Below are 14,421 nucleotides of genomic sequence, written 5' to 3' on the forward strand. Positions count from 1 at the left end.
CAGCGCTGGGCTCTTCCGGGTGGCTCAGCTGCGGCCCAGGCCAGGCCTGACCTTAAGGTGAGCAACGCTATGGCGTGACGTTATAGGTCACGTTGCCGTACATCAGGCAGGCTGCGGTGTTGAGGGGAAGGGAATGTACACATTACCGTTGAGGGGATGGAAGTGGATAGATCCCCGGATGGTAGAGGAATAGGGGCTGGGGCAGGGGAAGATTATGGGTGCTGGGGATGGAAGAAGGTGAAGGGGGCATAGGAAGCTGATAGAGGCTGGGGGCAGCAGAAGGTGATGGGACCTAGGGATAGAGAAAGATGAAGGGGCATAGGAAGGAGACGGGGGCTGGGGGCAGGTGGTGACATGGGCTGGGGCAGAGGAAGGTGATGGGGCTGGGGATAGAGGAAGATGAAGGGGCAGAGGAAGTTGATGGGGGCAGAAGGTGACATGGGCTGGGGGCAGAGGAAGGTGATGGGGGCCGGGGATAGAGAAAGATGAAGGGGCAGAGGAAGGTGCTTGGGGTAGAAGGCGACACGGGCTGGGAACGGGGAAAGGTGAAGGAGGTAGAGGAAGATTAGGGGGGTGGAGGAAGGCAATAGGGGCTGGGGCAGAGAAAGGTGATGGGGGCTACAGACGAGGAAGGTGAAGGGGCAGAGGAAGGTTGATGGGGCTAGGACAATAGGTGATGAGGGCTGGGGATGGAGGAAGGTGATGGGGACTTCTGAGCGGAGGATGGCGATGAGAGGCTGAATTTGAGGAAGGTGATGAGAACTGAGGATGGCTGGCTGCAGACACCCTACCTCCTACCCCTGAGGCATCCACAGCAATGTCATCAAGAAGACCTTGGAAGAGACAGCAGACAAGAACTACAGCCTGCATCATCAGTGACAGAGAGACAGTGTGGTAAGTCATAGTGTATTTTTACTTTATGTAAAGGCTGGCATATCTTTCAGTTAATATTCTCATGCTGCACATATCACACATGCAGGAGAGGGGTGTGCGGGATCAGGGGTGGTGGTGAGAAGGTGGGGCCCACAGTGACATCACTGTACCGGGCACCGAGATTTCTGTTGCCGGCCCTGCCCATACCCAACCCCTGCTTAAAAGGTACAAGGCTCATTTTATGATTGGAGAGTGGCCTCTAAGGACTTACTGCCTTGTTACGAGCTCCTACCTATGGGAAACATGGATGGCATAATGGTAAGTATCACTGCCTCACAGCTTCTGGCCAAAGCACTGTGTGTGGGGAGTTTGTATGTTTTCAAAATATTTGTGTGGTTTTTCTTTGGATGTTCCCGTTTCTTCTCACTCCAAAAACATAGCGGTAGATTAATAGGCTTCTGGCAAAATATGAACCCGAGTGTATGTATGTCTATGTGGTATGGAATCTAGATTGTAAGCTCCACTGGGGCAGGAACTGATGTGAATGACTGAAATACTCTATGGAATGTAGTGTGTAATATGTGTGCGCTATATAAATAACTTAATAAATAATACTACAGTATGCGCAGATCCTGCCTCAGTGCTAATGAGATCTAGTTCAGTTTCCAGCTGTGCTCTATGGGATGCCTGTATAAGTAAGGAGGTAATGTGTCCTGGGAAAGGAATGGTGACACCAACCTATTGTTCATGTGCAAATAACCAGTGTGATCAGCAGAAAACTGTCAGCCTAGTGACGGCTGTGTACAGTAAGGTTTGGAGAACGAACTGCTGTAAGCAGTGTGTGGTAGAAGAAGGGATCCTCCATCACCCTAACATTGTAGCATTCTAACCTAAGGGAGAACTCTACTTAGACTACCAGGCCTAGTGCTATAAATACAATATAGATCTAAAGAAAAACAAAGAACAGAAAATAGAAAGGTGTTCAGGAACCACATACTGCAGTCCTGGCATTAATAATAAAATAATATACAAACAGCTGGATAGTACTATGCAGCAAATCTGTTTTACAGGTATAATATAAATGCAGGGTACCAGGAAACCTGCAGCTCTTTTCATTGAAGCCTGAAATCAGGAATGGGCCACAATCACTGTTCAGTGTCTCCACACAACTGACAGGTGGCCATTGCCGACCCCAAGTCTGGTCATCCACTGACTGCACTGTGACCGCTGCCGACCCCATGTCTGGTCATCCACTGACTGCACTGTGACCGCTGCCGACCCCATGTCTGGTCATCCACTGACTGCACTGTGACCGCTGCCGACCCCATGTCTGGTCATCCACTGACTGCACTGTAGCCGCTGCCGACCCCATGTCTGGTCATCCACTGACTGCACTGTGGCCGCTGCCGACCCCATGTCTGGTCATCCACTGACTGCACTGTGACCGCTGCCGACCCCATGTCTGGTCGTCCACTGACTGCACTGTGACCGCTGCCGACCCCATGTCTGGTCATCCACTGACTGCACTGTGACCGCTGCCGACCCCATGTCTAAGTCATCCATTGACCGCACTAAGGGCCTGATTCAGACCAGCTCACTAGATGCGGCCGCTCACTCCCAGCGTATGCAAATTCAGCTAAGTGGCGTCAAGACAGGCGATCGCAAGGCAAGGCATAAGCACGCCCACTATGTCTTGGCGTGCGATCACTTTGTGTATGCAGACGCCCACCAGCCCATCTTTAGCCGCCCACTAGCGTACGTCATCTCCACGAAGTATATACAGCCAACGGTACATCGGGTTCCATCGGAACGGACCGCAGCTCTCGCCGTTGATTGTACCCTACTGCAAGCACTGCGAGCACTTCAGTGTATAATTCAACCAGGTGACGTGTACTCTGACACTGCCTGTTAATTATGCACGCCTCTGAAACGGCATGGAAACACTCTGACACGCCTGTGTTCGTACCTCCACTCCCTCGTTACTACTGGCCTGCCCCTGTTACCACCCACAAACGGCCTCTCCTGTCACTCATTCCACTGGGCTGTCTTTGCTGGGCGAGCGAGTGCGTCCCGATCGCTCGGACTAGTTCGTGCACGTGCACTGCGATGCATACGCATGCGCAATTGCATAACATCGGGCAGGAACGAGCGAGCGGCTGCTTGCGAACGGGTCTGAATCAGGCCCTAAATCAGCCTGGGGGGGTACACTCAGATCTCAACTCATGTGGACAGTTACATATGTTCTTAAACGTAACTATAATCCTGTCGTTCACCTCTTGGGGTGGGGTGTCAGGACCGGAATAATGTATGTGGTCATCTTATGGAAGCCAGTACAAGAGAAATGCCTCAGGGGGAGATGTACTAAGCTCTTGAAAGTGATAAATTGGAGAGGAAAAATACCAATCGGCTCCTAACTGTCATTTTACAGGCTGTGTTTAAAACATGACAGGAGCTAACTGGTTGGTGCTTTGTCACTTACCACTTTATCATTTTCCAGAGCTTAGTACAGTACATATGTCCCTCATTGAGAAAGTGAGAGCTGAATGCTGCGCACACACACTGCGATTCCAAATCATTAAACAAGTAGTCACCTGTAACACGGACCCTAAGATTCCATTCAACAAATAAAAGGACAGTATACAATAAAATATACTTTTTCTTTAATCACAAGTGTCAATTTATTGTGCTTTCCACAGTGTTCTAGGAGACGTGCTGAGCAAAACAAGTTCTCTCCCATTAACTGTGTGGTACCCCCCATAGTTATGGGGTTACCCCTTAGTAAATTAGGGAGACACGCAGGTGTTCTGTAGCCCCAGTCAGTTTTCTTTTTACATAAGACTATACAGCACCATTGGCCCCATACAGCACCATTGGCCCCTGCTCTCCCTGGAACCTACTGAGCATGAGCAAATAGATGGGAAGAAAATATCCCTTGGTCAGTAACCCATTTTTGCGGGAAAATCCTGCCCCACTCATTGGTAGCCTGGGTGTCCAGGCAGAGATCCTTGTAGGCGGCCTGTTGCTGGGGGTCCAATGTCCACTCATAGAAGCCGAACCGACAGGGAGGAGAGAGATGTGAAGGTTTTAAAAGAGCGAGCCCTGAGTAATGGGAGTGAGGTGTGAGGATCTTTCTGTGGAGTGCACTTGGATCTGTGGAATATGGGGAGAGTGTGTTCACCCCTTAGTTGCCCTGGATTACAATTACTGTACTCCGTAGTAGAGAGGAGTACCCCACTGGAGTGTTATACCAAGCCCCAGCAAGTGCCTTACCGTGGATTGTAAATACTGTACTCTGTAGCAGAGAGGAGTACCCCACTGGAGTGTTATACCAAGCCCTTATAAGTGCCTTATCGTAGATTACAATTACTGTACTCCATAGCAGAGAGGAGTACCCCACTGGAGTGTTATACCAAGCCCCTACAAGTGCCTTACCGTGGATTATAAATACTGTACTCCGTAACAGAAGAGGAGTACTCCACTAGATTGTCATACCAAGTCGCTACATGTGCCTGAGGTGTAATTACACCCACCCTGAAGGCTAAAGAACCCCGCTGAGCCTACCCCTGTTGCTTCTCCCTATTGTAATCATCACTTGTACCTGGCAGCTCCCTGCAGAACCCCTAGAGTAATCTCCACCTGTACCTGTCAGCCACTGCACCAGGAGAAGACTGTTGCTGCCGGGACTTGCTGGGAGAGCCGTAGGACCCCGTATGCTGTGGGCTGCCCGGAGAAGTGCCCGAAGACACGGTTGGCGTGGAGGAGCTGCCCTGCGGGATCAAGGGGAAGGAGCCCACACCACGACTTGTCCACCTGCGCTGACCGGAGGGACGCCCACCTGGAGCAAGGCTACACTGGGAGGACCCGAGGACAGCGTGCAAAGGAAGAGACAACCACTAAGGAAAAAGCATCAAAGACCCCTGCAACATTTACCAAGCCGGACGGAGCCCTGAGGGTTGAAACATACCCTTGGAGCGTCTTCAAGGAGTGCTTTCCTGGAAGCCGTGAGGCGGAGCTCTGGTGCGGTGCTTTGCATCCCGCAGCTCCGCTGGATGTCCACTGCAAAGGGGTGAGATAACAAAGACTCCCTGACCTACTCCTTCCCCTGCCTTGCTCCTAGCCACCCCCTTGTCACTAGTTAGACCCTCACCCTGCATTGTCTCTGCATTCTATCCAGGGGCAAGAGCCAGTTGGGGTAAACCTTACCTTTTAGATAGCTCTGATTAAGGGGGGGAAATAGGGATCTTATTCAGGGTTAGGTCTTGTAATTAGTTTGCATTATCCAGCTGTGTGAGGGAAGTAAGGGATAGGAAACGCCTTTCTCATATACGTTGTTTATTTGGTGTATTATTTTTCCTGTGAACCTCCAGCTCATGCTGCGAGGGGACATGACTTGGTTATTTGCGTCAGCTCATGTCTGATGCAACTGTGATTAATGTAAATGCTGATTTTTCTTGCCATGAAATGTATATCTATTTGCTGGTAGTGGTGTAATGTAAATATCTTTAACGCACTGCTTGGTTGCCGGTATTTACTGCAGGGACAGTCTATGCTAATGTAATGTATATCCATTCTGGCCTGTTATACATTTTAAATGTTGGGTCTGTAGTGCAATGTATTTGAATGTAATGTTTCTTTAACCTTGTGTAACCCCGGCTGGCAACTTCTGTGGTAATAGCGTGTGGCATATGCCCAAGTGTTATCCCTATTTTTTCAGCAAAGGCTCAAAGACTGTGTTTAAACTATTGCAAGTTGCCGGTGAAGTATTGTTTTCAGCATAGCCTTAGTGTTATCCCTATTTTTTCAAAGCTCAAAGACTGTGTTTAAATTATTGCAAGTTGCCGGTGAACTACTGCTACCAGCATAGCCTCAGTGTTGTCCCTGTTTTTCTCAAAGTAAAGGCTTAAAACTGTGTTTCCTGTAGTTGACCTTTACTTGCCAGCTGGGGTCACCGGTAGAGGACATGGAGGTGTTGAGTAATCAGCTTGGTTTTTAATTCTGCAAGATTTTATTCTGGCTACTGTTTACATTTTCTGTGTCAATTATTCTTTAATTATTGGCAATAATAAAATTGCGTTGTACCTTTCTTCCTGACTGGTCACTGTGTCTGCAAAAGGGGATATCATTAGGCTTGCCTCTCTGTCACTGTGTGTCCTATCTTAGCTACGGGGAAATCGGCCACTGAAGCATACTGAACCCACCTGAACCTGGTGCTAGTGGTGCATCATTATACTAACTTCCAGAGCATCACAACTGAAACACAAGACAATAAGGACCCTTACTTGCGGCCCGTGTGCCGGGTGAGGCGTACGATCAGCTTATGAGCTTCTTCTAAACTGGACTGTGTTTCCTTCACAAACGATATAGGTTTCTGCAGGCCGTGCTTCTCCAAGATCTCCGACACACTAACAATACAAAAACAACTTAATATCCGGTAATTAACTATAATAAGCATTTTCTACATGTCCACTACCACATGGAAAACACACAGATGCAATCATTTCATTCTTTGCTGTACTTGTTTTGAAGCCATTATTTTACGTGGAACTTAAATCCCAGACATACGAATTACAGGAAATAAATAGGAAATACACATCATTCAAAGACGTACGTAAACTAAAATAAAAACACAAACATAAATGCGTTGCAGCATAACAAACAAACCACTCAAAGTATCGTGAAAAACAGTTTGAGGTCTAGCTGCAGATGGAGCCCAGCAAGTTAAAGGTAATATTCATTTATTACATTTCATACTGCAGCTGAACATTAAATGAGAAACATAACCCACTCACTTCCATTGCATCAACAGCTTCATTTCATAGAGATAAATAACTAAATAAATACAAGGAATCAGGAAGTAGCAAAACAATCTGGAAAATGTATTTCTGGGGTTGGGTATGAGATCCCAGCGGTCGGGATGCCGCTGGTCAGGATTATGGTGCCGGGATCCCGACTCTTGAGATTTCGGCGCCGGTATTTCGCTTGTCGGCATCCGACGCGGCAGGATGCCAACTACATCTCGTATTTCTGTATATTTCGTATTTCTATGCACCACAAACAAAGTAGTTCTTTTTCATGTAATGCTATGGATATCACTGTTAGGCAGCATCTAACCCACTTATATATGTAATTCTCCAAGATCACAAGGAGCCGTTACAGAGGATGCAATGAGCCTCTCTGATCATTGATATTCAGAAAGGGCTTTTAGCCACTGAGCCAATCCCCTAACTGTTTAAACTAGATAAGAGGATTTTTGGGTACTTACCGTTGAATAATTTTCTTCGAGTCATGCTGGGGGACACTGGACCATGGGGGTTGTAGTTGGGAATGCAGGAGCTGGCACTTACAGTAACTAGTTAAACTGCAGCTTTAACCCTAAGCTCCTCCCCTCTACAACCCATCGATGTCAGTACAACTTCAAAAGTGCCTGGTAAGGGGCAGCAGTAACCCAGTGAAACCGTTATTACCAAAATAAAAAACAGAACCGCAAGGACCAACCTTTAAAAAAAACACAACGCAACGCGACTGAGCATGAGGGAGGGAACGCAGTGTCCCCCAGCATGACTCAGAGAAAAGAATTCAACGTTAAGTACCTAAAAACCCTCTTTACTCTTTCATCAATGATGGTGGACGCTGGATCATGGGACGTTCAACAGCCACCCCCAGGGGAGGGAAAGCTCAGGTCGCCTGACCGGAGAACTGTACGCCCAAAGTGGGCGTCGCCGGAGACAAAAACATGAAACTTGTAAATCCGAGCGAACGTGTGGACAGATGACCAGGTGGCTGCGAAGCAGACCTGTTCAGCCAAGCACCCATGGAGTGCAGCCCAGGAGGTCGCCACCGCCCGAATAGAATGAGCAAACACCCTGGCAGGTGCCGGTCGCCCAACATCAGAATAGGCCCGAAAGATGACAGAACGGATCCATCTTGCAATGGTCTGCTTAGTGGCCAGCCACATTTCTCAGCGTCGTAGAGAACCAGTAGGGAGTCCGCACGACGTAGGGCAGAAGTTCTGTCCTGGTAGATCCGCAGGGCCCAGACGACATTTAACAGTGTCAGATCGTCCCAGTCCCGGGAAGTCTTTGATGGGGAAAACACAGAAAAGAATCTCCTGGTTTAAGTGGAAAGCCAAAGCAACCTTCGGTTAGAACGAAGGAACGGTTTGGAGAACAGCCAGATCGTCATGGAATATGAGGAACGCTGGTTTGCAAGACAAGGCCCACAACTCATAGACCCGCCGAGCTGGGGCAATGGCCATAAGGAAAACCAATTTCGATGTGACAAATCTAAGGTCCACTGAATCCAAAGGCTCAAAGGGAGTCTGTTTAAGAGTGAATAGAATAGGACCAAGGTCAGATCCCACGGAGCCACCGGCAGATGAAACAGAGGTTGAACCCGCAACACTCCATGCAAAAAGGTCCGAACCTCTGACAAGAGGGTCAGCCGCCGCTGAAAATAAAATCGGCAGAGCCGGGATCTGTACCTTCAATGAGCGAAGCCGCAAACTGGCTTCCAGACCTCCCTGAAGGAAAGCTAAAAACCTCGAAAGGCGAAACCATGATGTGTGCACTTTGCACTGTTCACACCACAAGATGTAGATCTTACAAACCCTGTGATAGTTGCACAACGAAACCGATTTCCGAGCCTGCAGCATAGTACGAACAGCGGAAGATAAAAACCCCTTAGCTGTTAATAGCTCAGCCTCAAAAGCCAGGCTGTTAAAGCCAATCGAGGAAGGTCCTCGTGCCAAAACGGACCCTGCAGGAGCAGATCTGAGATGAGAGGTCCTCCGTGCAACACGACCAACTGTGGAGAACTTCCCACTGGAAGTCCAGCGAGTGGAAGAAGGCGAACTGGATGGTCTCGAAAGTGGAGACCATCGTACCCAACAGCTTCATGCACAGCCAAATGGATGGGCGAGGCATCCACCGCACCATCGTAACCAAATCCTGGAGGGCCCGGGCTTTGGACTCGGGCAGGAAGACTCGTTGGAGAGACGGATTAAAGATCAACCTCAGGAATATCAGGCACTGACAAGGCGGCAGGTGAGACTTTTCGAAGTTCAGGATCCAGCCGTGATCCTGAAGCACCTGCACCGTGCGGTCCAGATGGTTCTGTAACTAGGAAGCAGACTCTGCTTTTAAAAGCAGATCGTCCAAATAGGGAATGACTGCTATCCCGTCCTCGAGCAGCAGGCTTGCCATTGCTGCCATGATCGTAGTGAAGACACGTGGGGCGGTAGCCAAACCGAATGGCAGGGCCTGGAACTGAAAGTGTGCTGTGCCGACAGTGAACCAGAGGAGAGAACGATGAGCTGCCCAAATAGGACATGGAGGTACGCTTCCCTGATGTCAAGTGAGGCCAAAAATTTGTTGGCCAATATTCCTTGGATGACCGAACGGAGCAATTCCATCCGAAAATGGTCTACCCACAAAATGGTGTTAAGAGCTCGTAGATTCAAGATTGGGTGATATGTGCCGTTGGGCTTCCGAACAAGAAACAGGTTGGAATAAAATCCCTGTTTCCTTTCCGACTCTGGAACAGGAACAATGACGCCTTCCGAAAGCAGAGAACCTATAGCTTGGTCCAAGGCCACCCTCTTTTCTGTGTCCCGGGGAAGAGCAGATGCGAAAAACCGTTGTGGGGGTGGGCCCCTGAAGTTGATGATGCCTCTCACCCAGGCATCGGCCATTGACGCCACCCACCGGTCCCTGAATTAGAGTAGGCGGCTGTCTACCCCCGACTGGACTGGGTGGACAAAGACCACGTCAGGCGCTAAGCTTCTCAGGAGCCTTGGCTCCCGAGCGCCTGTAGGCACCAGAAAACCTGCCCCGAGGAGCAGAACCCCTTACTGGGGAAGAAACGGCCCTGGGCAGACTGACCTCTAGCGAATTGCTCCCCCTCGAAAAGAGGAGTGTAAAGCACGAAAAACACACTCCCCGCGGTTTTTGGGCCACTACTGACAGGAAAGTGCTTTTCCCCCCGATGGCCTGGGAAATAATGGTGTCCAACTCAGAGCCAAACAGGACCCTCCACCCCCACTAAAGATGAGAGATTCCAAAGGAAGCTTGGATTCAGCGTCAGCCTCCCAGGCACGGAGCCAGAGCACCCTCCGAGTCGATGCGGCCATAGCTGAAACTGTGGAGGCCATCTGAGCACCATCCTGGACGGCCTCACACACATATTCTGCCGCCCCGCGAAGCTGTTCTGCCAAATCCAGTAAAGCATCTCTGGACAAGTCACCCTGAAATCCAGCAACCATTTTGTCGGCCCATGTCTCCATGGCCCGCACGACCCACACTGAGGCCAGCAAAAGAAAAATAACTACCTCGGAGCCAATAAAAATGGACTTAAGGCAACCTTCCAATTTCTTATCCGGCGGATACTTGAAGGACGCTGAACCCTCAAACGGAAGCACAGCCTGCTTAGCCAAAGGGCCACCGTCGCATCAGTCTTGGGTGGTTGCTCCCACTTGGTGACATGGTCTGGTGAAAGAGGGTAAAGGGACGGAAACTTTCAAGGAATTTTTATCCGGGGCCTTACACGCCTCTTCCATGAGATCTGAAAGTTCGAGGAAGCAGGGAACGTAACCATCCTTTTGCGCCTACGCTTGAAGGGACCCACCGCTTGTGCTTTGGTATCCAAGTCCAGGCAGTCCAGGGACTGCCACAGCACCGTAATGAGGTCTTCCACACCTTGACCCAAAGAGGGATCAAGATCCGCCCCCTTGGGGATAACCTTCCTCTCCGAAACGTCTAACGGCCCCCTGGAAGAAGGAAGACGCTTATGTGCCTCGAGCAGCTTAGGATCCTCAACGAACCGTTCCATACAAGAGGAAGCTTTCTTGAATCCTATCACTGTGTACTCCATGGTACGAAGCCAGGATGGGTCAGGTCCCGGTTGGGGGACTACCCACCTGCTACTGGCAACCCACTACCTTGTATGGCAGAAACAGACGAGGAAGCTGTCCAAGCGTGTTCCTCCAGCTGAAGCGCCATACCCTGCACCAAGTCGGCGATCAACTGCCCCATAGTCTGTGCCCATGCCGGCTCATTCGGTGCGGATGCAGCGCCACCTGATGCCTGCGCTCCACTAGGCCCCAACCTACAGTCCGTGCACAGCGTCCCAGAGTCCAACTGTCCACACGGTAACTTGACCTGACATTGGGCACAAGTAAAGTATAATGCCATAGTGGTGGTGGACATTGTCTAGTCTGTCATAGTTGCCATGTGGTCCCGTGCAAAAAAAACAAAAACGCGCCCGTTAGTAAAACAGAGGTCACTGGGAAACTGTACAAATCCCACACAAACAGGCAAATATAAAATACTTAGTCTTCCTTGGAGAGGCTACCAGCAGCAGAGGAGAGGAGCTTGTGGACCCATTATGCCTGTACTCTTCTCCCACAGAGCTGGCTGCTTCAGGGCTATAGCATCCTACACAGCCAAATAGCTTGTACCACCGACTGCTGTGGAGCAGGGGGGAGACCAGCAGTGTTTGGCTCTGCCCCCCCTGCATTGTGTAAATGGCCTCTGACTGGCAAGTTTTACTCCCCCTTCTGGGGAAAACACTTGGTATGCCCCATAGACGGGCAGCCTGTGATCTGAGCTTAATCTCAAGGAGCCGCCCCATTAGAAAAAAACCCGGCAAGATGGCGCCGCCACCCGGGCCAGTGCTGACACCCTGCACCCTCTACCAGTGTCCTGCAGGTTGGAAAAATTGCGGTGACCAATCACCGCTTAATGAATAGACGCATCTATTCACCAGCCCAGCACCTCCATAAGTGCTGGGTACGCCCCCAGGTTTCACAAACTGAAGGCATGGTACAAGGACACGCCCCCTCACTGGGCAGCCACGCACCCTTTTCAGGATGTGCAGACACTCCCGGCTGGCACCCCCAGCGCCCTGTGCTGCCCCGAGTCTAGCAGGAACACTATAGTAAGTAATGTATGCAATCCGCATGTCAACACCAGAAGGTCGATAAGAGAAGGTCGAACATTGATAATATTGACATGGTTAAAATGTTGGCAGCATTAAAGTTGACACCTGCAATACATCGACATTGACATAATGTTAACCTTCCCACTACGGTTAGGGCTAGCGTCAGAGATAGCATTACAAAAAGAAAATAGAAACTGACATGTCGACATTACATCAATTTCAACATGGTTAATGTTGACATAATTCACTGGTCAATGTGATCAATGCTGATCATTGACAATCATGTCAACATTCTCTTATTGACCTAATGAATGTGGACATAATACACGACACTCTGTAACAGACTCACATTATTACAGTATGACCTAACCATGGTAGTAAGTAACAGGCTGCAGGTCAGTGAACAATATCCAGGTCTGACAATGAGAGCAAATTAAAATATGCTTTTCCTTCTGTCTGCCTATGACTAGGACACAGCCCACATGACATTGTTACCCTATCTATTAATGTACTAAGAAACATGAAAAATGTGCGCTCCGAGGCTCTGCCACTGACACTGTGAAGTGGGGATATTTATGGTTTGATTTGGATCTTGCCTGGCAGAGTTTAATCACTAAATCATATAGTGGTCATGCCGAAATATTTCTTTTGCAAATACAGTAGCAAGCCGGCGGCTACAATGAGCAGGGACATAATGCTCATTTGTTTCTAGTTTATAGTTACTACTTACATTTCGAGTCAAAACATATTTTAGGAAAGCGTTTTGCCGCTTGTCTTTAGGGTCAGAAGAAAACCCAAAGAAAAAACTATTGTTGGCTACGTGTGATAACGTACACACACAGGGCCTGATTCAGACCCGGTCGCAAGCGCTAAGCACTCGTAACCGGGTCGATGGTGGCCCACAGCGCATGCGCACGACGGAAGGGGTCGAGCTGTCGATGTTGAGTGACAGCCCGCCCCATTTGGTGGGCGGGCCGGGGGGTGGCTGCCCAAACGGAAGCGTTCTCGAGGGAACGCTTGCCGTTTGGGGGCGGCCCCACTGACATCACGAGTGATGTCAGTGGAGAGCTTCCGGCTCTGTTAGAGCCGAAAGCTCTCTGGGGCTGGCGATGAACGAGACCCTACCACAAGGGTCTCGTCGCAAGCCCGATGGACGCAATGGTCTTGACCATCGCGACCATCATCATGGCCGCTCGCTATAACTGTGTGTGGTCACCCACAGCTACGTGAGCGGCCAGTCCAAAAAAAAAAAAAGCGTCCGGCTCTGGATCAGGCCCACAGTCCTGCTCCTGTGATTAGCAACATGGAGACTGCCCATCTTTTGGTGCGTACACACGTAGCGATTTAAATGATAGATTTGAACGATAACGATATTGTTAACGTTCACGTCGGTTATTTAAATGATCCCTGCAACTTATCATCAACCAGCAATGCGCGGCCACGTATGGACGATAGCGTGCATGCCGGACAACTTGCTAGATATCGAGCAGGTTACTATGGGGACCCGCGATCGTTGATTGTGGGTCGCTATAGTTGCTGGGTGATTGATATCGATCATCCAGCACACCAGAGAGGGTGCATGACGATCAGCCAGCGATATCGTATCGCTGGCTGTTGGCTACGTGTGTATGCACCTTTACACAGTACATAGTACATATCATACATCCGCCATCTAGAAGACAGTATAAAGGAGAAATACACAGTAGTATTCACGTGTCAGAGATGATGTCTGTATTACAGTGCTCTCTAGGAAGTGCAGGTAGCAGCTGCCTGTATTGAGTCTTCTCTGTGGAAGAGTTAAGAAGTGTGCGACCATTATTTGTACAGATATGTACTTGTTCATCTAGCCTAAATGCGCCACGCAGCGTCACATGACTGGTGTGAGTGAGCAGTCAGGTCTTGTGATGCTCTGCTAGCGTTGGGCATCTTTTTGTTGCCGATAACGCGTCTAAGTCGCCATGCGATGTGACTAGGATGCACCAGCATGACTAATGTGATATGTAACACTTGTATATCTGTGTGCAACAGAGTCTCTATATGAAGCACAATGGAACTTGGAATAAAAAATCTGCGCCTGCTGCATCATAGCACTTTGTATACAGATTCAGAGACTCAGTCGCAACCAGATACACAAGTGTCAGAATTGTCACATATCTGGTGTATCCTAGTTGCATCGGCTACCAACTTAGACGCATTTTCGGTAAAAAAGATACATGGCGCAAGTAGAGTCTCTCATGGGACCATGTGTGCCGAGGGGCTGTTTGGCGCGACTGCAGCAAAGACGGGGTGCGGACACCTCTGTATGTCACAGCTCCATGAGAAGCAGACTATATCAGGTTAAAACTTTCCGCCGCAGAATGCTCTGCACAGTGTTGGTTTCCGGCACAGACTTCCCTGTGTATGTGTTGGTTTCCGGCACAGACTTCCCTGTGTATGTGTTGGTTCCCAGAGCTGACTGCCCTGGGCAGTGTTGGTTCCCAGAGCTGACTGCTGCCCTGGGCAGTGTTGGTTCCCAGAGCTGACTGCTGCCCTGGGCAGTGTTGGTTCCCAGAGCTGACTGCTGCCCTGGGCAGTGTTGGTTCCCAGAGCTGACTGCTGCCCTGGGCAGTGTTG

At 49.6% G+C, this 14,421-nt stretch overlaps 1 protein-coding gene across 4 annotated transcripts in view; it reads right to left on the reverse strand.

The window, feature by feature from the left end:
* The window catches only part of NBAS (NBAS subunit of NRZ tethering complex), an 890,452-nt gene that overhangs the window by 607,704 nt on the left and 268,327 nt on the right, over nucleotides 1–14,421 (reverse strand). For all 4 annotated transcript variants that reach the window (XM_088451840.1, XM_088451839.1, XM_088451841.1 and 1 more), the window contains exon 28: nucleotides 6,153–6,275. In XM_088451840.1, coding sequence (XP_088307966.1) covers nucleotides 6,153–6,275 — 123 coding nt within the window. The remainder of the gene's footprint in view (nucleotides 1–6,152; nucleotides 6,276–14,421) is intronic.

The sequence above is a fragment of the Taudactylus pleione genome, unplaced genomic scaffold, assembly GCF_031769625.1.
Source record: "Taudactylus pleione unplaced genomic scaffold, aTauple2 ptg000030l, whole genome shotgun sequence".
In the NCBI taxonomy this organism is placed as follows: Eukaryota; Metazoa; Chordata; class Amphibia; order Anura; family Myobatrachidae; genus Taudactylus; species Taudactylus pleione.